Source organism: Jaculus jaculus, chromosome 8, assembly GCF_020740685.1.
Source record: "Jaculus jaculus isolate mJacJac1 chromosome 8, mJacJac1.mat.Y.cur, whole genome shotgun sequence".
In the NCBI taxonomy this organism is placed as follows: domain Eukaryota; kingdom Metazoa; phylum Chordata; class Mammalia; order Rodentia; family Dipodidae; genus Jaculus; species Jaculus jaculus.
The window spans coordinates 139,648,479-139,669,666 of NC_059109.1; the positions used below are offsets into that span (position 1 = coordinate 139,648,479).

General features: G+C 55.3%; 1 protein-coding gene across 1 annotated transcript in view; it reads left to right on the forward strand.

Moving 5' to 3' along the window:
• Cdh4 (cadherin 4) overlaps positions 1-21,188 on the forward strand; it is a 512,468-nt gene that overhangs the window by 460,244 nt on the left and 31,036 nt on the right. Inside the window, exon 8 of the mRNA XM_045156945.1 lies at positions 10,168-10,305. Coding sequence (XP_045012880.1) covers positions 10,168-10,305 — 138 coding nt within the window. The remainder of the gene's footprint in view (positions 1-10,167; positions 10,306-21,188) is intronic.

The window sequence follows — 21,188 nt, forward strand, 5'->3', positions numbered from 1 at the left end:
AGACAATGTAGCAGAAGAATATGGAAAGGTGCCCCTGTGGGTTATGATGTTGGTGACACATGTCTGTCTGTTCCGCAGACTGGTGGCCTTCCTGCTTCCTCCACACACAGACCAGCTGGGTCCTTGTTCCCATTCTTCCACATGCGCTTTTGTTTCCACATCACACCCTAGACCCTGTGTCCCACGCCCCGTGCCCCATGCCCCTGCGCTGGGTCAAGGCTGCTCAGTCAGAGTGATCCTTGCTGAGCTGTTCTTCCACCTACACGGGCTCAGCAGCCCTGCGACCCTCCTATCCAGATGGCTTCCTGCCTCCCCAGACTCAAATGTAGACCTAGCTTTTAGGCCCTCTCCACCCTTGATCCTGTCCCCCACATCGTCACTGGCCTCTCTTCCTGGAGTGAGTACAGGACACACGCCTGCCCCAGGACCTTTGCAATAGCTGTGGCTTCTGTCTCGGGTCGCACCCTACCCCCAGCTTGCTAACCAGAGGTCCTATTTCAATTAGCACCCCGCTCCGGGCCATCCTCTGTCCATCCTGGCTGCAATTTTCAGCACAGCCTTTGTCACCATCTGAAGTGATAGCTTTTTTAGCTATTTACTGCTTGCCTCCTCTCTTAGAGTCCTGCTTCTCCGCAAATGTCCCTCACTGGGGGGGGTGTATTCCAGACACCCTGTGAGCAAAGGGCAAGAATGCTGGGCCGCACCCACAGTGCACACGTCCCCACTTGGGAAAAGCTGCCCCAGAGCAGCAGCCACAGCAGGGCTGGAACCCTCCAGAAAGAGGGAGGGGCAGCGGTAAGAGCAAGATGTGCCTCAAAGGAGCATTCAAAGCTGTGACCCGAGGAGGCTCCCGGGTCCCCACCTACACTGAAATCCAGGGACATCCCTGCCTCCTCTGGCCATCAGCCACCATGTGTGGTGTCTAGCAGAGAAGACAAGACACAGAGAGAGCCAGGGAATGGGCAGGGCTGAGAGGAGGAGAGCAGTACAGCCCCGGTGATGGCCCAAGCCCAGGCGTGGGGCCTGCCTGCCTCCCACCCGGCACATCCCACTGAGAAGCATCCACGTCTCTGGTTTTATGCAGCTCGGAAGCACAGCTGGTGGGAGAGAAGGGGAAGAAGGAGGGGGAGAAGGCAGAGACTGAGGGGAGCCCTGCAAGTCACAATGGCAAGGCAGAGACAGGGAATCAGGCCCAGGCAGATGGGAGGCCCTAAATGGTTCAAGGCCCAACGTTCCAAGCAGAGTGTCACTGCCCCAGGCTATAAAGGGCAGTGTGGAAGGCTGGGCAGCCAGCAGCTGATGGCCACGGACAAGATCCTGTCCTGGAGTAAGAAGGACTCTGGGGATGCCTGAATCCCAGGGACAGGGGCAGTCATTGCAGGTTTGCCAAAGGTACAGGCCATCCTGGGGTCGGGCCACCCTTCCAGGTACTGTTGTGTGACCAGAGTTCTGCACTTAGATGAGCCCTCAGTGTCTGGGGTCCTCATGTACACACAGCCCACCCACCCCCATTCAAGGAACCTCAGAAACAAGCAGAGATAAGAGTGCTCACGCAAGAGGCCACACCCACTGGGATCTCGAGACTTACCTGGGCCAGGTGGGCTGGGTACACAGGTCCCTCCACCTGGCACACAGTAGAGCAAGAATCAAAGACAGTTCCCTGAGGAGGGAAAGAAAGCTTCCTGAAGGGGCTTGGCCTACTGCAAGGGTGTCTGCAGTCCCATGGCAAGCCTGTGCGGGGCCTCCAGCAGCCCATGGAGCCAGGAGGAGAGCGGATACAGAGCCCTCAGGACCTCAGGGAGGAGAGCGGGTGCAGAGCCCTTGGGACCTCAGGGAGGAGAGCGGGTGCAGAGCCCTTGGGACCTCAGGGAGGAGAGCGGGTGCAGAGCCCTCGGGACCTCAGGGAGGAGAGCGGGTGCAGAGCCCTTGGGACCTCAGGGAGGAGAGCGGGTGCAGAGCCCTTGGGACCTCAGGGAGGAGAGCGGGTGCAGAGCCCTCGGGTCCTCAAGCGCCCACATGTGCTCTGTGCTGGCCCTTGAGGCATTCGGTATTCTTATAGAATTGGCCCACTTAGCACATTTTGTTCAGGGTTGTTTAGTATTAGCATAAGGCTGTGCCAGGCCCTCTGTCTGTCCCCAAGACATTTTCATCATCCAGTAAGAAGCCCTGTAGCTAGCCCTGGCACCGTTCCTCACTCCTTCCTGGCCCGCCGGCCCCAGGCCTGAGCCACTGTTTGTGGACTTGCCACTCTGCACTCATCCTGAGCAGGGCGTCTGCCCTGAGGCTCCTGGGCTGGGCCTGGCTGTGTTCACCGGACATGCCAACCAACGTAATGCTCACCGCAGTACAGCGATGTCAGAGCACCATTCCTTTCCACGGCTGAAGGACGGACACGCTGCCATGTGGATACACCTTTCGAGCATCTCGGATGGGCCACTGGGGACTTGGGCACCTTGGGGTGTAGTGCTGCTATGAGCGCTGGTGGACACCTGCTTGCTGAGTTTGAATCCACACCCAGAAATAGGGGTGGCATATCACATGGCAACTCAAGGTTTCCCAGCACCCACATGCCCCACTGCACTGTACCCAATCCTGCAAGTCCCCGACTGAACTCTAGAGAACAGGGCAAGTGCCAGGTGCAGCGCAGTGTGGGGGCAGGAAGTAAGGCCCCCCCAATGCTCTCTGTGCCCAAGGAGGAGCTGTGGGAAGCCAGCAGAGCCCAGCACGGATCCCAGAGGGGCCAGAGACTAACCCTTCCATGGCAGAGCCGATGGGCGACACTGGATCTGGCATCACTGGAGAGGAAAGGGATGTGCGGCGGGGTGGAGGTCAGTTTGCACCCCTTACTGGCCTCCTGCTGGAGGCAGAGAGAGCTGGTGAGAAGGAGGCACGTTTCAGCCTACAAGTGAGGCAGACTCCATCCCTCCAGGCGGGAGCGGCACGGGGCGGGGGAGGCAGCCGAGCATGCGGAGCTTTGAAGCTGGCTGGGCCGGGCCGGCCTCTGCATTATTGATGGCTGTTCTGCACAGTTCTCATGCTGCGCCGCGGGAGGTGAGTGAAAGCCCCCGGAATGGACGCTTGTGGTTTTCTTCTCTGCTCTCAAACTTGAAAACGGTCAAATCACTTTTTAATGAACCCAGTGTGGCTCCACTGCACTGGTGTGACCAGCTCTCAGGCTGCCTGGCATCGTTCTCTGCAGCGGGAACTGGGGGTGCTATGGGGTAGCAGGCACCTAGTGGGCTGGACATACGCAATACCTACTTCCTTCCAGAGCCTCCTTCCCTCCCCGCGGAGGGACAATATAGCAGCAGAGGCCTCCTAATCCAGGCCCTTGAGTGCCCAAGGGGACCCAGGAGACTGCTGAGCACGCCTGGATAGAAGCCGTGGCCTTCCCGAGATTCAGTGAACCTCCACCACTGCAGGAGCACTGGAGGTTGCTACATGCGTGTGGCACGCTTGGCTCTCAGGGCACGGGAGCCCCACAGTCGCCGTCTTGTCTGCTGTTCCTTCAGGACCCCTGCCACCTGCCTCAAGTAAAGGAAATGTACTCTGGGACCTAGAAACAGGTTCCACAGAGAGACCACCAAGCACCCGCTAAACATGGACCAAATGCCTAAAAGCAGATGCTTTCCTGTCACCATGAGGCCAGCTCCTGAGCACAAACTTGGGTCAAAAAGGTGCACTTGGCCAAACACAAGCCCTCGAGAAGCTTGAGAAGCTCAGGCTGCTGTCACCACCATCAATCCCAAGGCTGCCCAAACACTGCCTAGAGGCCAGAGGCCCAGGCCGTGGCAAAGCCAGGCCTCTGCTACAGAATGTCCTCCCCAATCTGTGGCCAATCCCGCAGCCCAAAGGCAAGCTCAGCCCGCCCTCTAGTGGCTACACGGACACCATACACATGTGCGCAGGAACCTGCATGGGTGTGCCCCTACATGCATCCACATGAACACACGTGCACACACATAGTATATGCCTGCGTCTAAAGTGAGTCCTAAAGTGGTTTCTTCTTAATATTTTGATACTTTTTATTTATTTGAGAGAGAGGAGCACGGGCGCACCAGGACCTCCTGTGGCTGCAAGCAGTCTCCAGACACACATGCCACGTTGTGTATCTTCCTTTCCACGGACATTGAACCCTGGCTGGAAGGCTTTGCAAGCAAGAACCTTTAATCACTTATCCCTCTCTCCAGCCCTCTTTCCAGTGTGTTGTGAGGGTGACAGCCAGGGCAGGTCCACACAGGTGGTAACAATGACAAGGAATGGGGATCTTGACCCCGTCTGGCAGGGCCACACTGCAATGGACAGACCTTGGAGACAAGTGAAGGCAGCTGTCCCTGGGGCCAGTGCATGTGAGCAGGAAGCACAGGGCAGCTGTCCGGTGAGGCCAAGAGCAGGAAGCAAAGCACAGCTTGCCTCTAGGCTGGCAAAGATGTGCCGAGGTCTCCACAGCTGAGACTTCCAACAAAGACACTAGAGTATACAGGAAGACATTTTTCAGAAAACACACTTTCATCACCTTGGGGAGGGATGGCTGGACCGTGTACTGCAGGTAGGTGAGGCAGGGATGGCATGAGCCTATGAGTTCCTGGCACACATGTGTCCCCTATTGTACTGTGCCCATCTCCGGGTGTCCTGGCCAGAAGCAGAGCTGCAGCTGGGAGACCAGAAGTCCCCAGAGCCACAAGGCCCTTCCTACCTCTATGTGAGAGTGGCCTGCTCACAGCCAGAGGTGGGAAAGTGTCTTCCCTGGGCTGACGGGAGGGATGGGAGCAGAGCTTCATTGATATCCTAAAGCTCCTCAGAGAGAGACTTCTGCTAATGCAGCTCCACAATGTCCAGGAGGTGGGTGAAGAACATTCATTCGCATGTGTTTAGAAGGCAAATTCTAACCTCGCCACGGCCAAGGGTCAGTAGTATTTAACAATAATGTAACACCAACTGTATCAGACAGTTTCAGGTTCACTGAGATGAACTTTCAGACCAAGCACAGTTATGGAGGAAGGGATTTATTGAAGCTTACAGATCCAGGGGAAGTTCCATAATGGCAGAAGAAGCTGGCCTGCCTTCACAGGCCCAAGCAGACAGAGAGAAGCACAAGCCTAACGGTCAAAAGCCACAGCACACTTCAGGAACTCCAGCTAGGCACACTGCATATCTTTAGACTGAAATCGGAAACCCACCACCACACCTTAAGATCACCCAGTGACATTGCCTCCAGCCAGGTAGCCAGCAGATGCAAACTACAAACAATAAAGAACTGAATATATTGGGGGCCATCTATTCTATTCAAACCACCACACCATCCCATACCCAGAAAGAGGTGCACAGGGCATCCTGGAAGGTGCCGCTATGGGCACCTTTGGTGTGTCACTTTTCACCTGTGACAGGGCCTGAGACATAGCCCCAGCTTCTCACTCTATCACGGCACCATGGAACTGCTTGGCCTTTAAGGGACTCGGCCTCACCAGTAGAATGGGAAAGACAAGCTCATACGGACCTCCAGTGATCAGACATGCCCCAAGCCGGCATTTTCTGTATTCTTTCCCCATCAACCAACCCTGAGCTCCAGATCTCACTGCCTCCATGAATCTCACACCCTGAGCCCTGTCTCTGCTGCCCTAGCTCACAGTGCCCCTTCCAGAAGCCCTCTCCTGCAAGAGCCAGTCCTGGCGCCTCCATGGTGCCAATAAAGCTTCAGTTAGTGGGGTCGACAGCAGTGGGCAGCTTCCACCCATGAGCCATAGTTTGCCAACCTGTTGTAAGCTAGGATTTTATACCAACTTCATTTGCCACTCAATTCCCAGGCTCCCTATCAGTCCAGACACTTCTGTGGGCTGACCCGTCACTCCTCAGCGTCTGAGGTCACTACCCTCACTGGCAGCATTAGCTCATATACCCAGACACCAGCTGTGTGTGTGACCCGCTGACATGGTGAATGAGAAAGACAGACAGACAAGATACGAATGTGACATCGGAACTAACACACATACCAGGCACGCAGTGTGGGCTGAGAGCATGGAGTGCAGAACCTGGACCCAGGAAATAGTTCTGTGTGAAAAAGAACAGGGAGAGCCGGGCGTGGTGGTGCACACCGTTAATCCCAGCACTCCGGAGACTGAGGTAGGAGGACTGCCGTGAGTTCGAGACCACCCTGAGACTCCATAGTGAATTCCAGGTCAGCCTGGGCCAGAGTGAGACCCTACCTCTAAAAAAAAAGAAAGAAAAAGAACAGGGAGTCTGATTCTTGCTGTGACCCCCAGATGGTCAGCAGGTAGGCACAGAGCCTGTGCCATGGGCAGCACTCTGGGAGGATGTCAGAGAACATCTCGAATCCTTTCCACTTATTCAGCTCACAGCACCCCGGTAGGTGGCAGAGTTGGGATCCACCCTTTATTCATCCATCTCCAGATGCAAGGTTGCCTGTGCCTGGGGCAGAGAGAGGAAGGAACAGACCTGAAATGAATGGAAGGAAGAAGGGAGCAAGAGAGGGAGGAAGGAAATGATGGGTGAGTGGGTGGGAAGATAGGATAGGTAGAGAGGGGAAGCAGGATAGATGGAGGAAGAAATGGATGGAAAGATGGATTAACTGATTGGTTGATGGAGAGGTGGGTAGGTAGATAAAAGGATAAGGGAGGGATGGGCAGAAGGATGAGTTGCTTGGTGGATGATGGGCAGAAGGATGCGTTGGTCGGTGACGGGATGGGCGGAAGGATGTTGGTTGGTGGCGGGATGGGCGGAAGGATGCGTTGATTGGTGGCAGGATGGGCGGAAGGATGTTGGTTGGTGGCGGGATGGGCGGAAGGATCGTTGGTTGGTGGCGGGATGGGCGGATGGATGTTGGTTGGTGGCGGGATGGGCGGAAGGATGCGTTGATTGGTGGCGGGATGGGCGGAAGGATGTTGGTTGGTGGCGGGATGGGCGGAAGGATGCGTTGGTTGGTGGCGGGATGGGCGGAAGGATGCGTTGGTTGGTGGCGGGATGGGCGGAAGGATGTGTTGGTTCGTGGAGGGATGGGCGGAAGGATGCGCTGGTTGGTGGCGGGATGGGCGGATGGATGCGTTGGTTGGTGGCGGGATGGGTGGAAGGATGCGTTGGTTGGTGGCGGCATGGGCGGAAGGATCGTTGGTTGGTGGCGGGATGGGCGGATGGATGTTGGTTGGTGGCGGGATGGGCGGAAGGATGCGTTGATTGGTGGCGGGATGGGCGGAAGGATGTTGGTTGGTGGCGGGATGGGCGGAAGGATGCGCTGGTTGGTGGCGGGATGGGCGGAAGGATGCGTTGGTTGGTGGCGGGATGGGCGGAAGGATGTTGGTTGGTGGCGGGATGGGTGGAAGGATGCGTTGATTGGTGGCGGGATGGGCGGAAGGATGTTGGTTGGTGGCGGGATGGGCGGAAGGATGTTGGTTGGTGGCAGGATGGGCGGAAGGATCGTTGGTTGGTGGCAGGATGGGCGGAAGGATGTTGGTTGGTGGCGGGATGGGCGGAAGGATGTTGGTTGGTGGCGGGATGGGCGGAAGGATGTTGGTTGGTGGCGGGATGGGCGGAAGGATGCGTTGGTTGGTGGCGGGATGGGCGGAAGGATGCGTTGATTGGTGGCGGGATGGGCGGAAGGATGTTGGTTGGTGGCGGGATGGGCGGAAGGATGCGTTGATTGGTGGCGGGATGGGCGGAAGGATCGTTGGTTGGTGGCGGGATGGGCGGAAGGATCGTTGGTTGGTGGCGGGATGGGCGGATGGATGCGTTGGTTGGTGGCGGGATGGGCGGATGGATGCGTTGGTTGGTGACGGGATGGGCGGAAGGATGGGTTGGTTGGTGGCGGGATGGGCGGAAGGATGCGTTGATTGGTGGCGGGATGGGCGGAAGGATGTTGGTTGGTGGCGGGATGGGCGGAAGGATGCACTGGTTGGTGGCGGGATGGGCGGAAGGATGCGTTGGTTGGTGGCGGGATGGGCGGATGGATGCGTTGGTTGGTGGCGGGATGGGTGGAAGGATGCGTTGGTTGGTGGCGGGATGGGCGGAAGGATGTTGGTTGGTGGCGGGATGGGCGGAAGGATGCGTTGGTTGGTGGCGGGATGGGCGGAAGGATGCGTTGGTTGGTGGCGGGATGGGCGGATGGATGCGTTGGTTGGTGATGGGATGGGCGGAAGGATGGGTTGGTTGGTGGCGGGATGGGCGGAAGGATGCGTTGATTGGTGGCGGGATGGGTGGAAGGATGTTGGTTGGTGGCGGGATGGGCGGAAGGATGCACTGGTTGGTGGCGGGATGGGCGGAAGGATGCGTTGGTTGGTGGCGGGATGGGCGGATGGATGCGTTGGTTGGTGGCGGGATGGGCGGAAGGATGCGTTGGTTGGTGGCGGGATGGGCGGAAGGATGTTGGTTGGTGGCGGGATGGGCGGATGGATGCGTTGGTTGCTGGCGGGATGGGCGGAAGGATGCGTTGGTTGCTGGCGGGATGGGCGGAAGGATGTTGGTTGGTGGCGGGATGGGCGGAAGGATGGGTTGGTTGGTGGCGGGATGGGCGGAAGGATGTTGGTTGGTGGCGGGATGGGCGGAAGGATGCGTTGGTTGGTGGCGGGATGGGCGGAAGGATGCGTTGGTTGGTGGCGGGATGGGCGGAAGGATGCGTTGGTTGGTGGCGGTATGGGCGGAAGGATGCGTTGGTTGGTGGCGGGATGGGCGGAAGGATGTTGGTTGGTGGCGGGATGGGCGGAAGGATCGTTGATTGGTGGCGGGATGGGCGGAAGGATGTTGGTTGGTGGCGGGATGGGCGGAAGGATGTTGGTTGGTGGCGGGATGGGCGGAAGGATGCGTTGGTTGGTGGCGGGATGGGCGGAAGGATGCGTTGGTTGGTGGCGGGATGGGCGGAAGGATGCGTTGGTTGGTGGCGGTATGGGCGGAAGGATGCGTTGGTTGGTGGCGGGATGGGCGGAAGGATGTTGGTTGGTGGCGGGATGGGCGGAAGGATGCGTTGATTGGTGGCGGGATGGGCGGATGGATGTTGGTTGGTGGCGGGATGGGCGGAAGGATGCGCTGGTTGGTGGCGGATGGGCAGAAGGATGCGTTGGTTGGTGGCGGGATGGGCGGAAGGATGCGTTGGTTGGTGGCGGGATGGGCGGAAGGATGTTGGTTGGTGGCGGGATGGGCGGAAGGATGCGCTGGTTGGTGGCGGATGGGCAGAAGGATGCGTTGGTTGGTGGCGGGATGGGCGGAAGGATGCGTTGGTTGGTGGCGGGATGGGCGGAAGGATGCGCTGGTTGGTGGAGGGATGGGCGGATGGATGCGTTGGTTGAATAAGGACAATATATGTAGGTATTATGGGTGAACATGAAGAGGCAGTTTGGTGGCCCATCTGCTTTTTTTAATGTATGGAGCCAGCATATGGACTCAGGCACGTTTCCCCAAGTCATGCGGTGGGAACTGGCTTCCCTTTCCTTAGAGGGGCTGGAGTTTGGAAGGTGATCCAGGGAGGCATCTTAGACCTTGTTCCCCAGCACCCTCCCTCCCTCAATGGCACCAGAGAAAGGCGGGCCAGAGTCCCTGCAGAACTGGCCATCAAGCTTGTTCTTGGCTGTCACACCAGCAGAATGTGATATCTGGTCAGAAGAGGTGTGTGAAGGGATTTCAGTGCCGTAGCTTTGGAGTGGGTGGTGGGCCATGTGGCCCCTCAGTATCTGACACACTCATCACTCTGTTGCTCTTCACCTGCCTCTCAGAGCTCACACCTGCTCCTCCAGGGCTCCATTTTCAACCCAAAACAGCCTGTGTCTTAGCGCCTACTCAGAGGGAAGTAGACCCTTGCTCTTTCCCCAGCTCAAATTCTGACCGGCACTTCAAATGTACAGTGTAAACATCCCAGTGACATCCTTCCCAGCAGGTAGCTGCAACCTACCCCTTGCCTTGCAGCCGGCTCCTCCCCCTCGAGGACAGTGCTGGTCCCCGTGGCCTCCATCCTCCCTCTTCCACCTTGGTACCAAAGGTGGTGTATGTCCATCGAAGGCCACTGAGATGGGGACACCGTTGGCACCCCACCACGCATGGCAAGGGAAGGGCAGGTTCCCATAGTTCAAGGGAGCTCCAGACAATACTATGCTGGGGACAAGCCCTGCAGAGGAAGGCTGTGTCCCCTGTCCAGTGAACCCATACTGACCCACTCTCCTTCCCCTCCAGAAAGTCCAGCAGTACACAGTCATCGTCCAGGCCACAGACATGGAAGGGAACCTTAACTACGGCCTCTCGAACACGGCCACCGCCATCATCTCGGTGACAGATGTGAACGACAACCCTCCGGAATTTACCACAAGCACGGTGAGCACCTTGCAGCCGCGACACGCAAGCATCGGCTCTGGCTTCCCCCGTTACATCTCTGTCGGTGGGGGAGCTGGGCTGTTCATGGATAATAAAAGCTGGGGTTCAGGTGGTGGATGTAGGGGTCACATAGTGCCAGCCCTCTCTGGTGTGAAAGGAAAGGGATTGCACACACACCAGCAGGAAGGTGGGCCTGGAGAGGGGAGAGTACCCAATGCCCTCCAAGGAGAGATGGCCAACACCCTTGTGAAGCCAAAAGTGGATGGAGGAAATGAGGGGCGGGATGGGTCATGGATGAGTGGGCGGGCACGGGGAAGAATGAGTGGATAGATAAGGTGAGGCGCATGGAAGAAGGGATAGTGAGGAATGGATGGACAGGCTGGTGGAGTGACTGATGGAGGGACAGATGAGCACATGGAAGGATCATGGTCAGGTTCATGCCACACTCTCTGGGATGCTATGTGAGTGGGCACCAGCTTAGGAGATTCCCAGATAGGCTTTGGTCAGGGACCAGCTGCTTGTACAGCAGGGAAATCCTTCTGCCTTGGTCCCCAGTGACAGTGGAGAGAGGATGGACCCCTGTGGCCCCATCAGCAGGCAAGAAAACTGGTCAAGGGGCTGGGAAGATGGCTCAGCAGTTAGAGGCACGTGTTTGAAAAGCCTGCTGTCTCAGATTGAATTACACAGTACTCATGTAAAACCAGATGCACAGTGTGGTACATGTGTCTGGAGTTGGTTTCCAGCAGAAATAGGCCCTAGTAAGCCCATATTCATACATTCATTCATATTCTCTCTCTCTCCCCCCCTTGCAAATAAATGAATAAGAATTTGTTTTCAAAAAACTGGCCAAGACTAGGCCCCACCCTGGCCACTGGAAACTCAGAGGACATCCTTCCATGCACCCACCTGTGGTATAGAAAGTTCACTGTGGGTTTTGAACATAAAGGGACAAATCTTGCCCCACTCCAGAGGGAATATCCTGGAAACACCAGTGTTAATCACATGGCTGCCATTTCCTGTAGAGTCCCACAGAGTAGTTATGCCACAGGCAAGAGTCCCCTCCTGTGAGACGCTGATCATCAGTGCCCAGAAGACATGATGCTCAGTAGGGTCCTGGATTCTGTCATCTCTCTGCCCACCATCCTCTTCCAGGATTCCCAGGTCCATGAGTGGGTGAACCTTACTGTGCCCAAGCTATCCCTGTGGGCCTCTGTTGGGTGCTGACCCAGCAGCACATGGCGCAGCCCAGTGTCCTGGAGAGACTGTAGGCTGCAGGTGACCGGCCAGGAGGAGCAGGGGGAGGGTCAGCAAGGGCTCCTAGAGCACCCAGGGCTCCTTGCTTCCTCTGCCATGTGGCTGGCTTCTCTCACTGATCTCTCCTGGGAGAACCAAGTTACTGGGGGGGAGGAAGGGGTGTCTGTAATAGCAAGAGGACAGCACCAGCTGCACAGAAGGTCACCCTCTCATCGGGCTCCAGCCAGGCTTCCATCAGCTTTGTTCTCCAGCAGAGTCTGAAGGGTCAGGACCCAGGGCTGCGCCAAGGTACAGACTCCAGGCGTTAAGTCACAAAGCCACAAAGGGAGCAGCTGGAACTGAACCTGAAAACTAGGCTGCCAAAAAGGGAAGGAAGGGCTGGAGAGATGGCTTAGTAGTTAAGGCGCTTACCTACGAAGACTAAGGGCCCAGGTTGATGCTCCAGAATCCATGTAAGCCAGATACACATGGTGGCACATGCGTCTGGAGTTCATTTGCAAAGGCTGGAAGCCCTGGCGTGCCCATTCTCTCCCTCTTCACCCATCTCTCTCTCACACACACACACAAGCACGCACACATTAAGTAAATAAATAACTTTTTTTAAAGAAAGAGGAGGGGAAAGAGGTAGGAGATCAGTGTGAGAATCATGCCCCTCCTGCCCCGCTTCCCAGACTGGAGCAGGCTGTGGGCTGCGAGCACATAGCACCATCTGCTGGAGAGATGGGGAGCGGCTGGTGGCTGGAGATGCTCAGTCCTGCGTGTGCAGACTGGTCCGGAGTAACGACAGCAGGGCAGCCTGGATCTGGCAGAGAATTTGGCATCGCGTGGAAGCGCTGGGGGTGTGGCCAGGGAGGGCTTCAGATGGCTCAAAGGGGCCACTCTCTTGGGCGTTGGCAGCTTTCCTCCCAGCAAGACAGGCAGAGCTAAGTTCCGTCCCAGAATGCAGCCGCTGCCCCTGGGCCTATGGAAACATTGACGCGCGAGTCCTGCCCCTGGCATACACTAAGCCCTCCGCACCCCATCCTTAAGGGCCTGGCCCCTAGGTGCTTCGTGAGCTGTATCCAACCTCAGCCGTCATGAGGCTCAGGGACACTCAGCAGGCAGCTGGCAGGTGAGCAGAGCCATCCCTGGGCCTGATCACGCCTTGCTGTCGCATTCTCGTGAGGGTATCCTTCCCCTCCCCCAGAGCGAAAACCACCGAGGTAAATCTACTGTAAGGAGTAGAGGTGTTTATCACTACACTCAGACATAAACCTTCCCCCTAAACCAGACGCCAGCGCTGTGGGGTCCTGGGACAACCCTTCAGAGTTCACGGCCACCTGTGCTCCAAGGCTCAGGACCACACTCTCTGGGTTACATCTTTGTCCCTGTGTCAGCCTGCCAGAGTCCAGATGTGGAGTGTAGGGGCCACACAGCTTCCTTGCCTGCAGGAATTCCCACCTAACTCGCCCCCCAAAAAAGCCTCAGGACCATGTGGACACCACGGGAACCAGGGCAGAGAAATCAGGTGAATACAGCTCTGGCCTCATGCCCACACTGCAGGCCTGGGAGGTACAGAAGTGTGCCCATGGGGTGGGGGCAGGGGCTCCTTGAAAGAGCGTCAGAGGAGCCCAAGCCTGCCTCCCAACCCCACTGTGAGGCTCAGTCTGAAAATAGGGGTCATGCCACCATGCTGAACAGGAGTGCTGGGGACCCCATGGGTGCCTAGGTTCAGGGTGGCCAGAGGGCTAGAAAGCCTTAGGGTCAGACCCACTCCTGTCTCAAATGGGTGAATCCCATCTCATGATGCACAAGGAGCATCTGAGGTCTGATGTAACAGAATCCAAAGTAGGCGGCTCTGACTCCAAGACACGGCTCCACCTAAGCCAATGGCCTGAGCCTGCAAGCACAGTGATGAGACATGGATCCCGTTCTGGGGTGAACCCTGTGCCCCCACAGTCCATCAAGGAAGGGTGAAGACACCTGGTCCCCTGGACATCCGTACAGGGAGGGATGAGCAGATGGCAATGCCATCCCCATGGGCGCAGATCACCCACTTTCCGTACCAAGCTCCTCACCTTGCTCCAATGTGATGGGCAGAAGCCTCTGTAAATACCTGGGTTCCAGGTGGCCCTTGTACCTCTGCATGTGGGGAGCAGGCCAGGCCCCAGGACACTACTGAATGTCAGGAGTGGTCAGGGTAGGCTGTCTACACCACACACACACACACACACACACACACACACACACACACACACACACACTGGTTATTTTGGTCAAGTTTAATCAAATCCAATCAGCAAAAGCTAAGGAGATTCCAGGGGCTTATGAGTCCCGACTCCTATTCTTTTTTTTTGTTTTGTTTTGTTTTTTGTTTTTGTTTTTCAAGGTAGGGTCTCACACTAGCTCAGGCTGACCTGGAATTCACTATGTAGTCTCAGGGTGGCCTGAACTCATGGTGATCCTCCTACCTCTGCCTCCCGAGTGCTGGAGTTAAAGGCGTGCGCCACCACGCCCGGCTTCCGACTCCTATTCTTAACTGTTAATTAAAAGTAACTTTCCCTCCGGCTCTGGCTCCGGTGTGGCTGCACTGGCCCCGGGAGGACGGTCTGCGGCTCCGCTGGGGCCTCCCTGACGCTAGCCCTCCCGTCCAGAGTGGTACAGGACCTGCTGAGGCAGGCCACAAGCTTCAGACCCTGTCCCAGGAGTCTCCAACGTGTCCCATGCGCAGGCCCCAGCGGCACAGAGCAGCCCAGGAGCCCCAGCATCTGTGGACTCCCCTCCAGCCCAACCTCGCCCCCCGCCCCTGTGCACATTCGGGGATTCTGGAAGCCTAAACCACCCTTTTTGTTCACAGGTTTTTTTTTTGTTTTTTGGTTTTTCGAGGTAGGGTTTCACTCTAGTCCAGGCTGACCTGGAATTCAGTCTCAGGGTGGCCTTGAACTCACCCTGATCCTCCTACCTCTGCCTCCTGAGTTCTGGGATTACAGACGTGCACCACCATGCCCAGCTTCTGTTCAAGTTTTAATGTTTTTATTTTATCCAGAATATTTTGATACTAAAACTCAAATTGTCACATGGGGAAAGTGGAGAGACATGAAGAGACAAAGTCTCATTTAACTTAGGACACTGAAAGGTCACTCTCTAAGCCACTGTTGACCTCTCCTAGCTATGTGGCCTAAGGCCGACAGCTGGGCCTCTCTGAGCTCAGAAGCGTGTCCCCGTCTTACACCGCATGTTGTTCATCTCAAGATGGGAGCGTCCCTGGTCTTCAGGAAGCTCCTGTCCCACTCGATGCGCTCGGCCTCCTCTGGAAGCATCGAGCAGACCTGGAAGCCTGGCCCAGCCTGTGACGCTGAGGGAGGGAGCAGCCAAAGCCTCGCGTGTGGTGAGGAAGGACGGGGAGCAGCTGTGAGGCCCTCCTTACCACAGTGTGACAGGCACATGCCGTGTAACGTCAGGGTTCATCTGTATGGGGTGGTGTGTCCTATCTCAGGCACGAGTAACACTGAGGTAAATGGCTAGAACGGGGTGGTGAGGTCGTGGTGTCCCCTCAGGTCCCCTCCCAGCAGCATGAGGGACTGGATGCTTTACAACAGTGCCCAGCTCAAGGATGCTCAGCCAGCTTCGCGCTCTCACGATGTCAGCTTTCTGTCACTGATGAATACTGAGACAATCAGTGCACAAGGAAGGCTTGGGCTGGCTTCAGAGGTGCCGGTGGCCCCACAGTCATCGTGGCTTCAGAGGTGTGGACTGGCCTAGGCAGCAGATGATGGTGGTGAGGGCCTGGCAGAGGAAACTGCTAACCTCCTGGTCACCAGGAAGCAAAGACAAAGACAAGAAGAGTTCAGAGCCCCAGCCATTTCTTTAACGGCATGTCTCCAGTGGCCTGACCTCCTCCCATGAAACCTCCTAAGTTCCACCTGTCCCAGATGTGCCAGAGGCTGGGGAAGCCATCAACACGGCTTTGGGGTACACTAATCCGAACTAAAGAATATTGTCAGTAAGCGCAGGCAGCTGGCTCACTCCCAGGGACTGACTATGGTTGGCAGAGGCAGGGACCAACTCGTTTGAGAGCCACCGGACCTTTGTATCTGTGCTGTCCAAGGTTCTGAGGTTCTTCTGGAAGCATCTGCCCCCAAAAGCTGGGATATAGCATATGCTGTCCTCCAGGGTGACCTGCCTGGCTGAGCGAGCCTATACTATAGGATTAAATGGTAGGCTAGCCTGGGCACCTTCTCTGGGACTGGCTGGGTGGGACAGTCTCCACTTTGGACTTAGACTGTGGGCTGTTCTGGGCACCTTGGCTGGGACTGATGGTTGGGGAAGGGTGACCCCTGCCAGTGGCTGCTGGCCCTTCAGCCTGACAGTGAGGCCCTCTGGCTGAGCCCTAGCACCCTGACTCCTTGGATTCTCGGTTAAGTGCACAAACCCGAGAGAAGAGAGACTTTGATTTGGCATGCCTTCCTGAGGGTAAGAATTTGGCATCTTAAAACTAGAATGGACGTGGTGCCTTTGATCACGCTTGGGCACACGGAGCAAACCTCGGCCAGAAGTAGTCAGTCGGGGTTTTGGCACACTGAGGCCGGAGCTCCCACCCCACCACCCTCTGTCACCTCCTCCGCTTCGCCCTGCTGCCAGGCCAGCATCCACTCCTGGCTGGTGGAGAGCTCCAGTGTTCCTGAGAGCCCACCGGCCCATCTAGAGCAAGGGTGGGCAGAGCCTGGCGGGAAGGTAGAAGTGCGAGGAGTCATGAGAGGGAAACCAGACAATGGCAGGACCTCAGCCTGGGGCCAGGACTTCAGGATCCCATCCAAAGGAGTTAGTTATTCTCCTTGGGGTACCTGGACCCACCCATCCACCCCCACCCCTGTGTGGCTGAGCAGTGCTGGGGAGGAGGGGCAAAGGGTAGGGAGAGGAGAGGGCACAGGAGCCATAGCAACCACCCTCAAACCCAGCTGCCCACTCACCGGTTGCTGGCCTGGGCAAGTTCTGGGGCCATCTATGCCTCCACTTACCTGTCTGCTCTTACCTGGTGAGATGTGTGAGGCATGCAACCTTCCTAAACGTCAGCCGCTTGGCAGCTGCTCAGCTTATGAACACAACAACAGTGGGGTAATTGTTGCTGCGTTGTGTCATTAACAGCACCAGCTGATGGAAACTGTCACCCAGGAAGAAGCTGTGTCATGGGCAGTGACTTGAGGACTGGAGAGACGGCTCAGCAGTTAAGGCATCCCTGCAAAACCCAAAGACTAGGGTTCAATTTTCCAATACCCACATAAAGCCAGATGCACAAAGTGGCACATGCATTTAGAGTTCATTTGCAGTGGCAACAGGCCTTAGTGCACCTATTCTTTGTCTGTCTGTCTGTCTGTCTGTCTGTCTCTCTCTCTCTCTCTCTCTCTCTCTCTCTCTCTCTCGTGCACCTGCCTTGCAAATAAATAATATTTTTAAAAACATTTAAACCCAGGTATGGTGGCACACGCCTTTAATCCTAGCACTTAGGAGGCAGAGGTAGGAGGATCACTGTGAGTTCAAGGCCAGACTGAGCCTACATAGTAAATGCCAGGTCAACCTGAGCTTGACAAGACCCTACCTCATAAAACCAAAATTAAAAATTAAAAAAAAATAGTGACTTCATGAAAACTGTTCCCTCAGGAAGAAGTCGTGTCATAATAATGGCTGTTGATGGCAACAGCATCCCCTGCCTCAGGAAGAAACCCTCACATGGGAGGAAAAGGCTGGTTACCCTGTGTCGCAGTCAGGTTCACACTGCTGCCGGAAATCACCCAACCAAGAGCAGCTTTTGGAAAAAATGGCTTATTTTGGCTTACAGACTAGAGGGGAAGCTCCATGATGGCAGGGGAAAATGAGCATGAGCAGAGGGTGGACATCACTCCCCAGCCAACATAAGGTGGACAATAAAAACAGGAGAGTAGGGCTGGACAGATGGCTTAGCAGTTAAGCACTTACCTGTGAAGCCTAAGGACCCCGGTTCGAGGCTCGATTCCCCAGGACCCACATTAGCCAGATGCACAAAGGGGCTCATGCATCTGGAGTTCGTTTGCAGTTGCTGGAAGCCCTGGCGCGCCCATTCTCTCTCTCTCTCTCTCTCTCTCTCTCTCTCTCTCTCTCTCTATCTGCCTCTTTCTCTCTCTATCACTCTCAAATAAGTAAATAAAAATGAACAAAAAAATTTAAAAAGTAACAGGAGAGTGTGCCAAACACTGACAAGGGGAAACTGGCCATAATACCCATAAGCCTGCTCCCAACAATACAATGCCTCCAGGAGGCGTTAATTCCTAAATCTCCATCAGCTAGAAACCTAGCATTCAGAACACCTAAGTTTATGGGGGGACACCAGAATCAAACCACCACATTCTTCCCCTGGCCCCCATAAACTGATAATTATACATGATATAAAATGCAGTGTATTCATCCAACTTTAAAAGTCCCCATAGTTTTTACCAATCCTAATGATGTTCAAACATCCCCATAATCTAGGGTCTTTTTTAAATGTTTTATTTTTATTTATTTATTTGAGAGAGATACAAAAGTATGCAGGTAAAGAGAGAGAATGGGCATGCCAAGGCCTCCAGCCTCTGCAAACGAACTCCAGCTGTGTGCGCATTTTTGTGCATCTGGCTTACGTGGGTCCTGGGGAATCGAACCTGGATCCTTTGGCTTTGCAGGCAAGTTCCTTAATTGCTAAGCCATCTCTCCAGCCCCATATTGCAAGATTTTTTTAACTGAGCCATAATACAAAAAAAAAAAAAATTATCCAAAAACACATAATGACACAATAAACATTCACACTACAAAAGATGGCATTGGACATAGCAAAGAAATAACCGATACAAGATTTTAACAAGGCAAGCATCAAACTCTGTAGCTTCAAGTCCAACAACTCTAGCCAGTAACAAATCTCCAAGTCTGATAATTCTAACCAGCAACAAGTCTCTGGAGTTCCAATGCTGACCCACCAGCTAGGCTACTCACAGTCCTGGAAAACTTCATCCAGGGCCGGCAGCTTTCCTTAGCAGTCATCTCGTGGTCTCAGCATCTCCACTGAGTCTCCATTGCAACCCACGGTTCATCCTCATGGCTCCATCAGGTCTCCATGCAGGCATCCAGCAAACCTGCTTCACACTGCCCATAGCCGTTTCCAAAACACAAGACCATGTTGCAAATTCAATGACCCTCTCTTTCCTGAATTTCTTACACTCCACAATACCAGGTAGGGTGCCAATTTGTTAAGTTGGTGGGGGGGGGGCGCAACTAAGCAGACTTTGAATAACAGGACACTTCTTCAGCACTCGGGCCCCTTCCAAAGAGTCTACATCCTTCCTGTTGGCCCAGTGCAGGTCAGCTGGCCCAATCTCAGTTGCCAGTGAACAGGCAGCAGTTTCACCCAAAGATTTTTTTTTTTTCTGTGCCATATCCCTCTTCTCACACCAGTACATTTCTATGACATGAAACCCTACACAGGACATGGACATAACAGCAAGCCTCTCACACAAACTGCTTCTAACCCAATCTAGGCAAAGCTCTTTCTCACCCTCACAAGCCAAACCTCACAGTCCATAGTTCTTACTGCATTCAGGTCTTTCAAGTCTGACCAAAATAGTCCATCAAGCTGTACTAACAGCACTGCAAGGTGTCTCTTAGACCAAGGTTTCAAAGCTTTCCACATTCTTAGAAATTAGCTCCAAAAGGCCAAAGCTACACAGTCAGGTGTCTAGCAGCAACGCCACTCTCGGTACCAACCTTACTGTTGCAGTCAGGTTCACGTTGCTTGCAGAAATCACCTGACCAAGAGAAGCTTTGGGGAAAAGGGGCTTATTTGGCTTATAGACCTAAGGAGAAGCTCCATGATGGCAGGGGAAAATGGTAGCATGAGCAGAGGGTGGACATCAGTCTCTGGCCAACATAAGGTGGTCAATAGCAACAGGAGAGTGTGTGGGGAAACTGGCTATAATACCCATAAGCCCTCCCCCAACAATACACTCCCAGGAAGTGTTAATTCCCAAATCTCCATCAACTGGGAACCTAGCATTCAGAACACCTAAGTTTATGAGGGACACCTGGATCAAACCACCACACCCTGTGTGTCAAGCTAGTCTGCCCACTATAAACACACTAATTTTAGCTTAAGTGCTCAGTCCCTTCCCAGGGGCAGGCTGGCACTCCAGGCTCAGCCAGCTGCCCAGCCACCTTACTTAGCCTTCAAGAATCAGTTGCAAAGGGCAGGAGAAAGAAAGGAAGTGGCCCCTGAGAGTGATCCACAGGCCAAGTCCATCCTGATTTTTAAGCAGAGCACAACAAACAGCACCATTGTTTCACTGGAGAAAGTGACTTTCAAAAATCCGGCGCATCTGCCAGGCAACACCCTGTGCATTTCAGGCAGAAGCAGTGGCAGAAGGGAGACTGGCAGCTGAGGCCAGTGAAACGTAAGCCACACCAGAGTGGACAGTACAGCTGGCCAGCTCTGGCTGTGCTAATTAAAAGGGGCCCCTGGGCACCCCCAGGCAGCAGGGGGAGCGGTCTCCTCCCTAATTAGCCACTGTCTTCACTCCAGACCAGAATCGCAGCTCCCAATGGCTTCAGCAGAGGTACAGAGAGTGGCTTGGAGGCCCAGGCCCTAATTAGGACTGACTAGATGGTCCGAATGAGCAGAGATGAGTGTTGTGGGGTGAGCTGTGTTTCTGCTCTAATACCTGCTCCATGGAGAGAGGGAATTGCAACCAGGCCTTAAGCCTTCCCAGGAGACGAAGCCAGGCCTCTCTGGGATGCCACTCCATGGGAGCTCGCAACAGCTGTATTACCTTGTCACCTGTCTAGCTGCAGAAAGCCCAAAAGTGGGAAGGACAAAAGTGAGATGCAGCTGTTTGCGGGTTCTTCCACATGTATGAAGAGGGCCTCAGGGAGCAGAGGCATCACCTGGGCAGCACCAGACACAGGCACAAGCGTGCATTCAGCCCTCGGTGTAACTGCCCACGTGCACCTGCCTGGGACAGGAGGATCCCAGGTACAAGCTTGTCTAGGGCGCCATGTACTGCAGAGGCCACGCAATCCCTCAGCCAGTCCCCACAGGCAGAGGACCGCTCTGGAATCAGGGGAGGCGCGGGGCTGCATAGCTGCTCTGCAGAGCAACAGTGGGGCTGGCCCTCACCTACCTGCTCATGGTGAGAGGAACCATCTGAAGGACCAGCTTCTGCTAAGATGGGCCAAGCTGAGACCTCGGTGGGGTCTTTGCCACCCCTCAGCCCACGGGGAGTGGAATGTGGGAGGAAGGGGCAGCCTTGGGTCCCACTGTGTGAGCTGGGTGATTACTTGAACTCTCTGTGTCTCCAGGCTTGATGTCTGAGTGAGGCCTGGGGACAAAGTGCTTGTGCCCAGCATTCCCTATGTGGAAACTGAGGCTGAGAAGTAAGTCTGAGGGAGGTGAATGGGTTCGGATCCTGCCGTGGCTGCCAACCCAGTGGCTCAGGTGAGCTTGGCTCAGGCGTGTGTTAGAAAAGGAAGTGCTTTCGGCCCCTGGCAGCTGTGCTCAACCATGCCCAGGGGGGCAACAGGACTGCTTAGAGCCACACAGCCAGCAAAAGCAGCAGAAGTTAAGCTCGTGCAGGCGCAGAGCCGGGCCTGTGGTC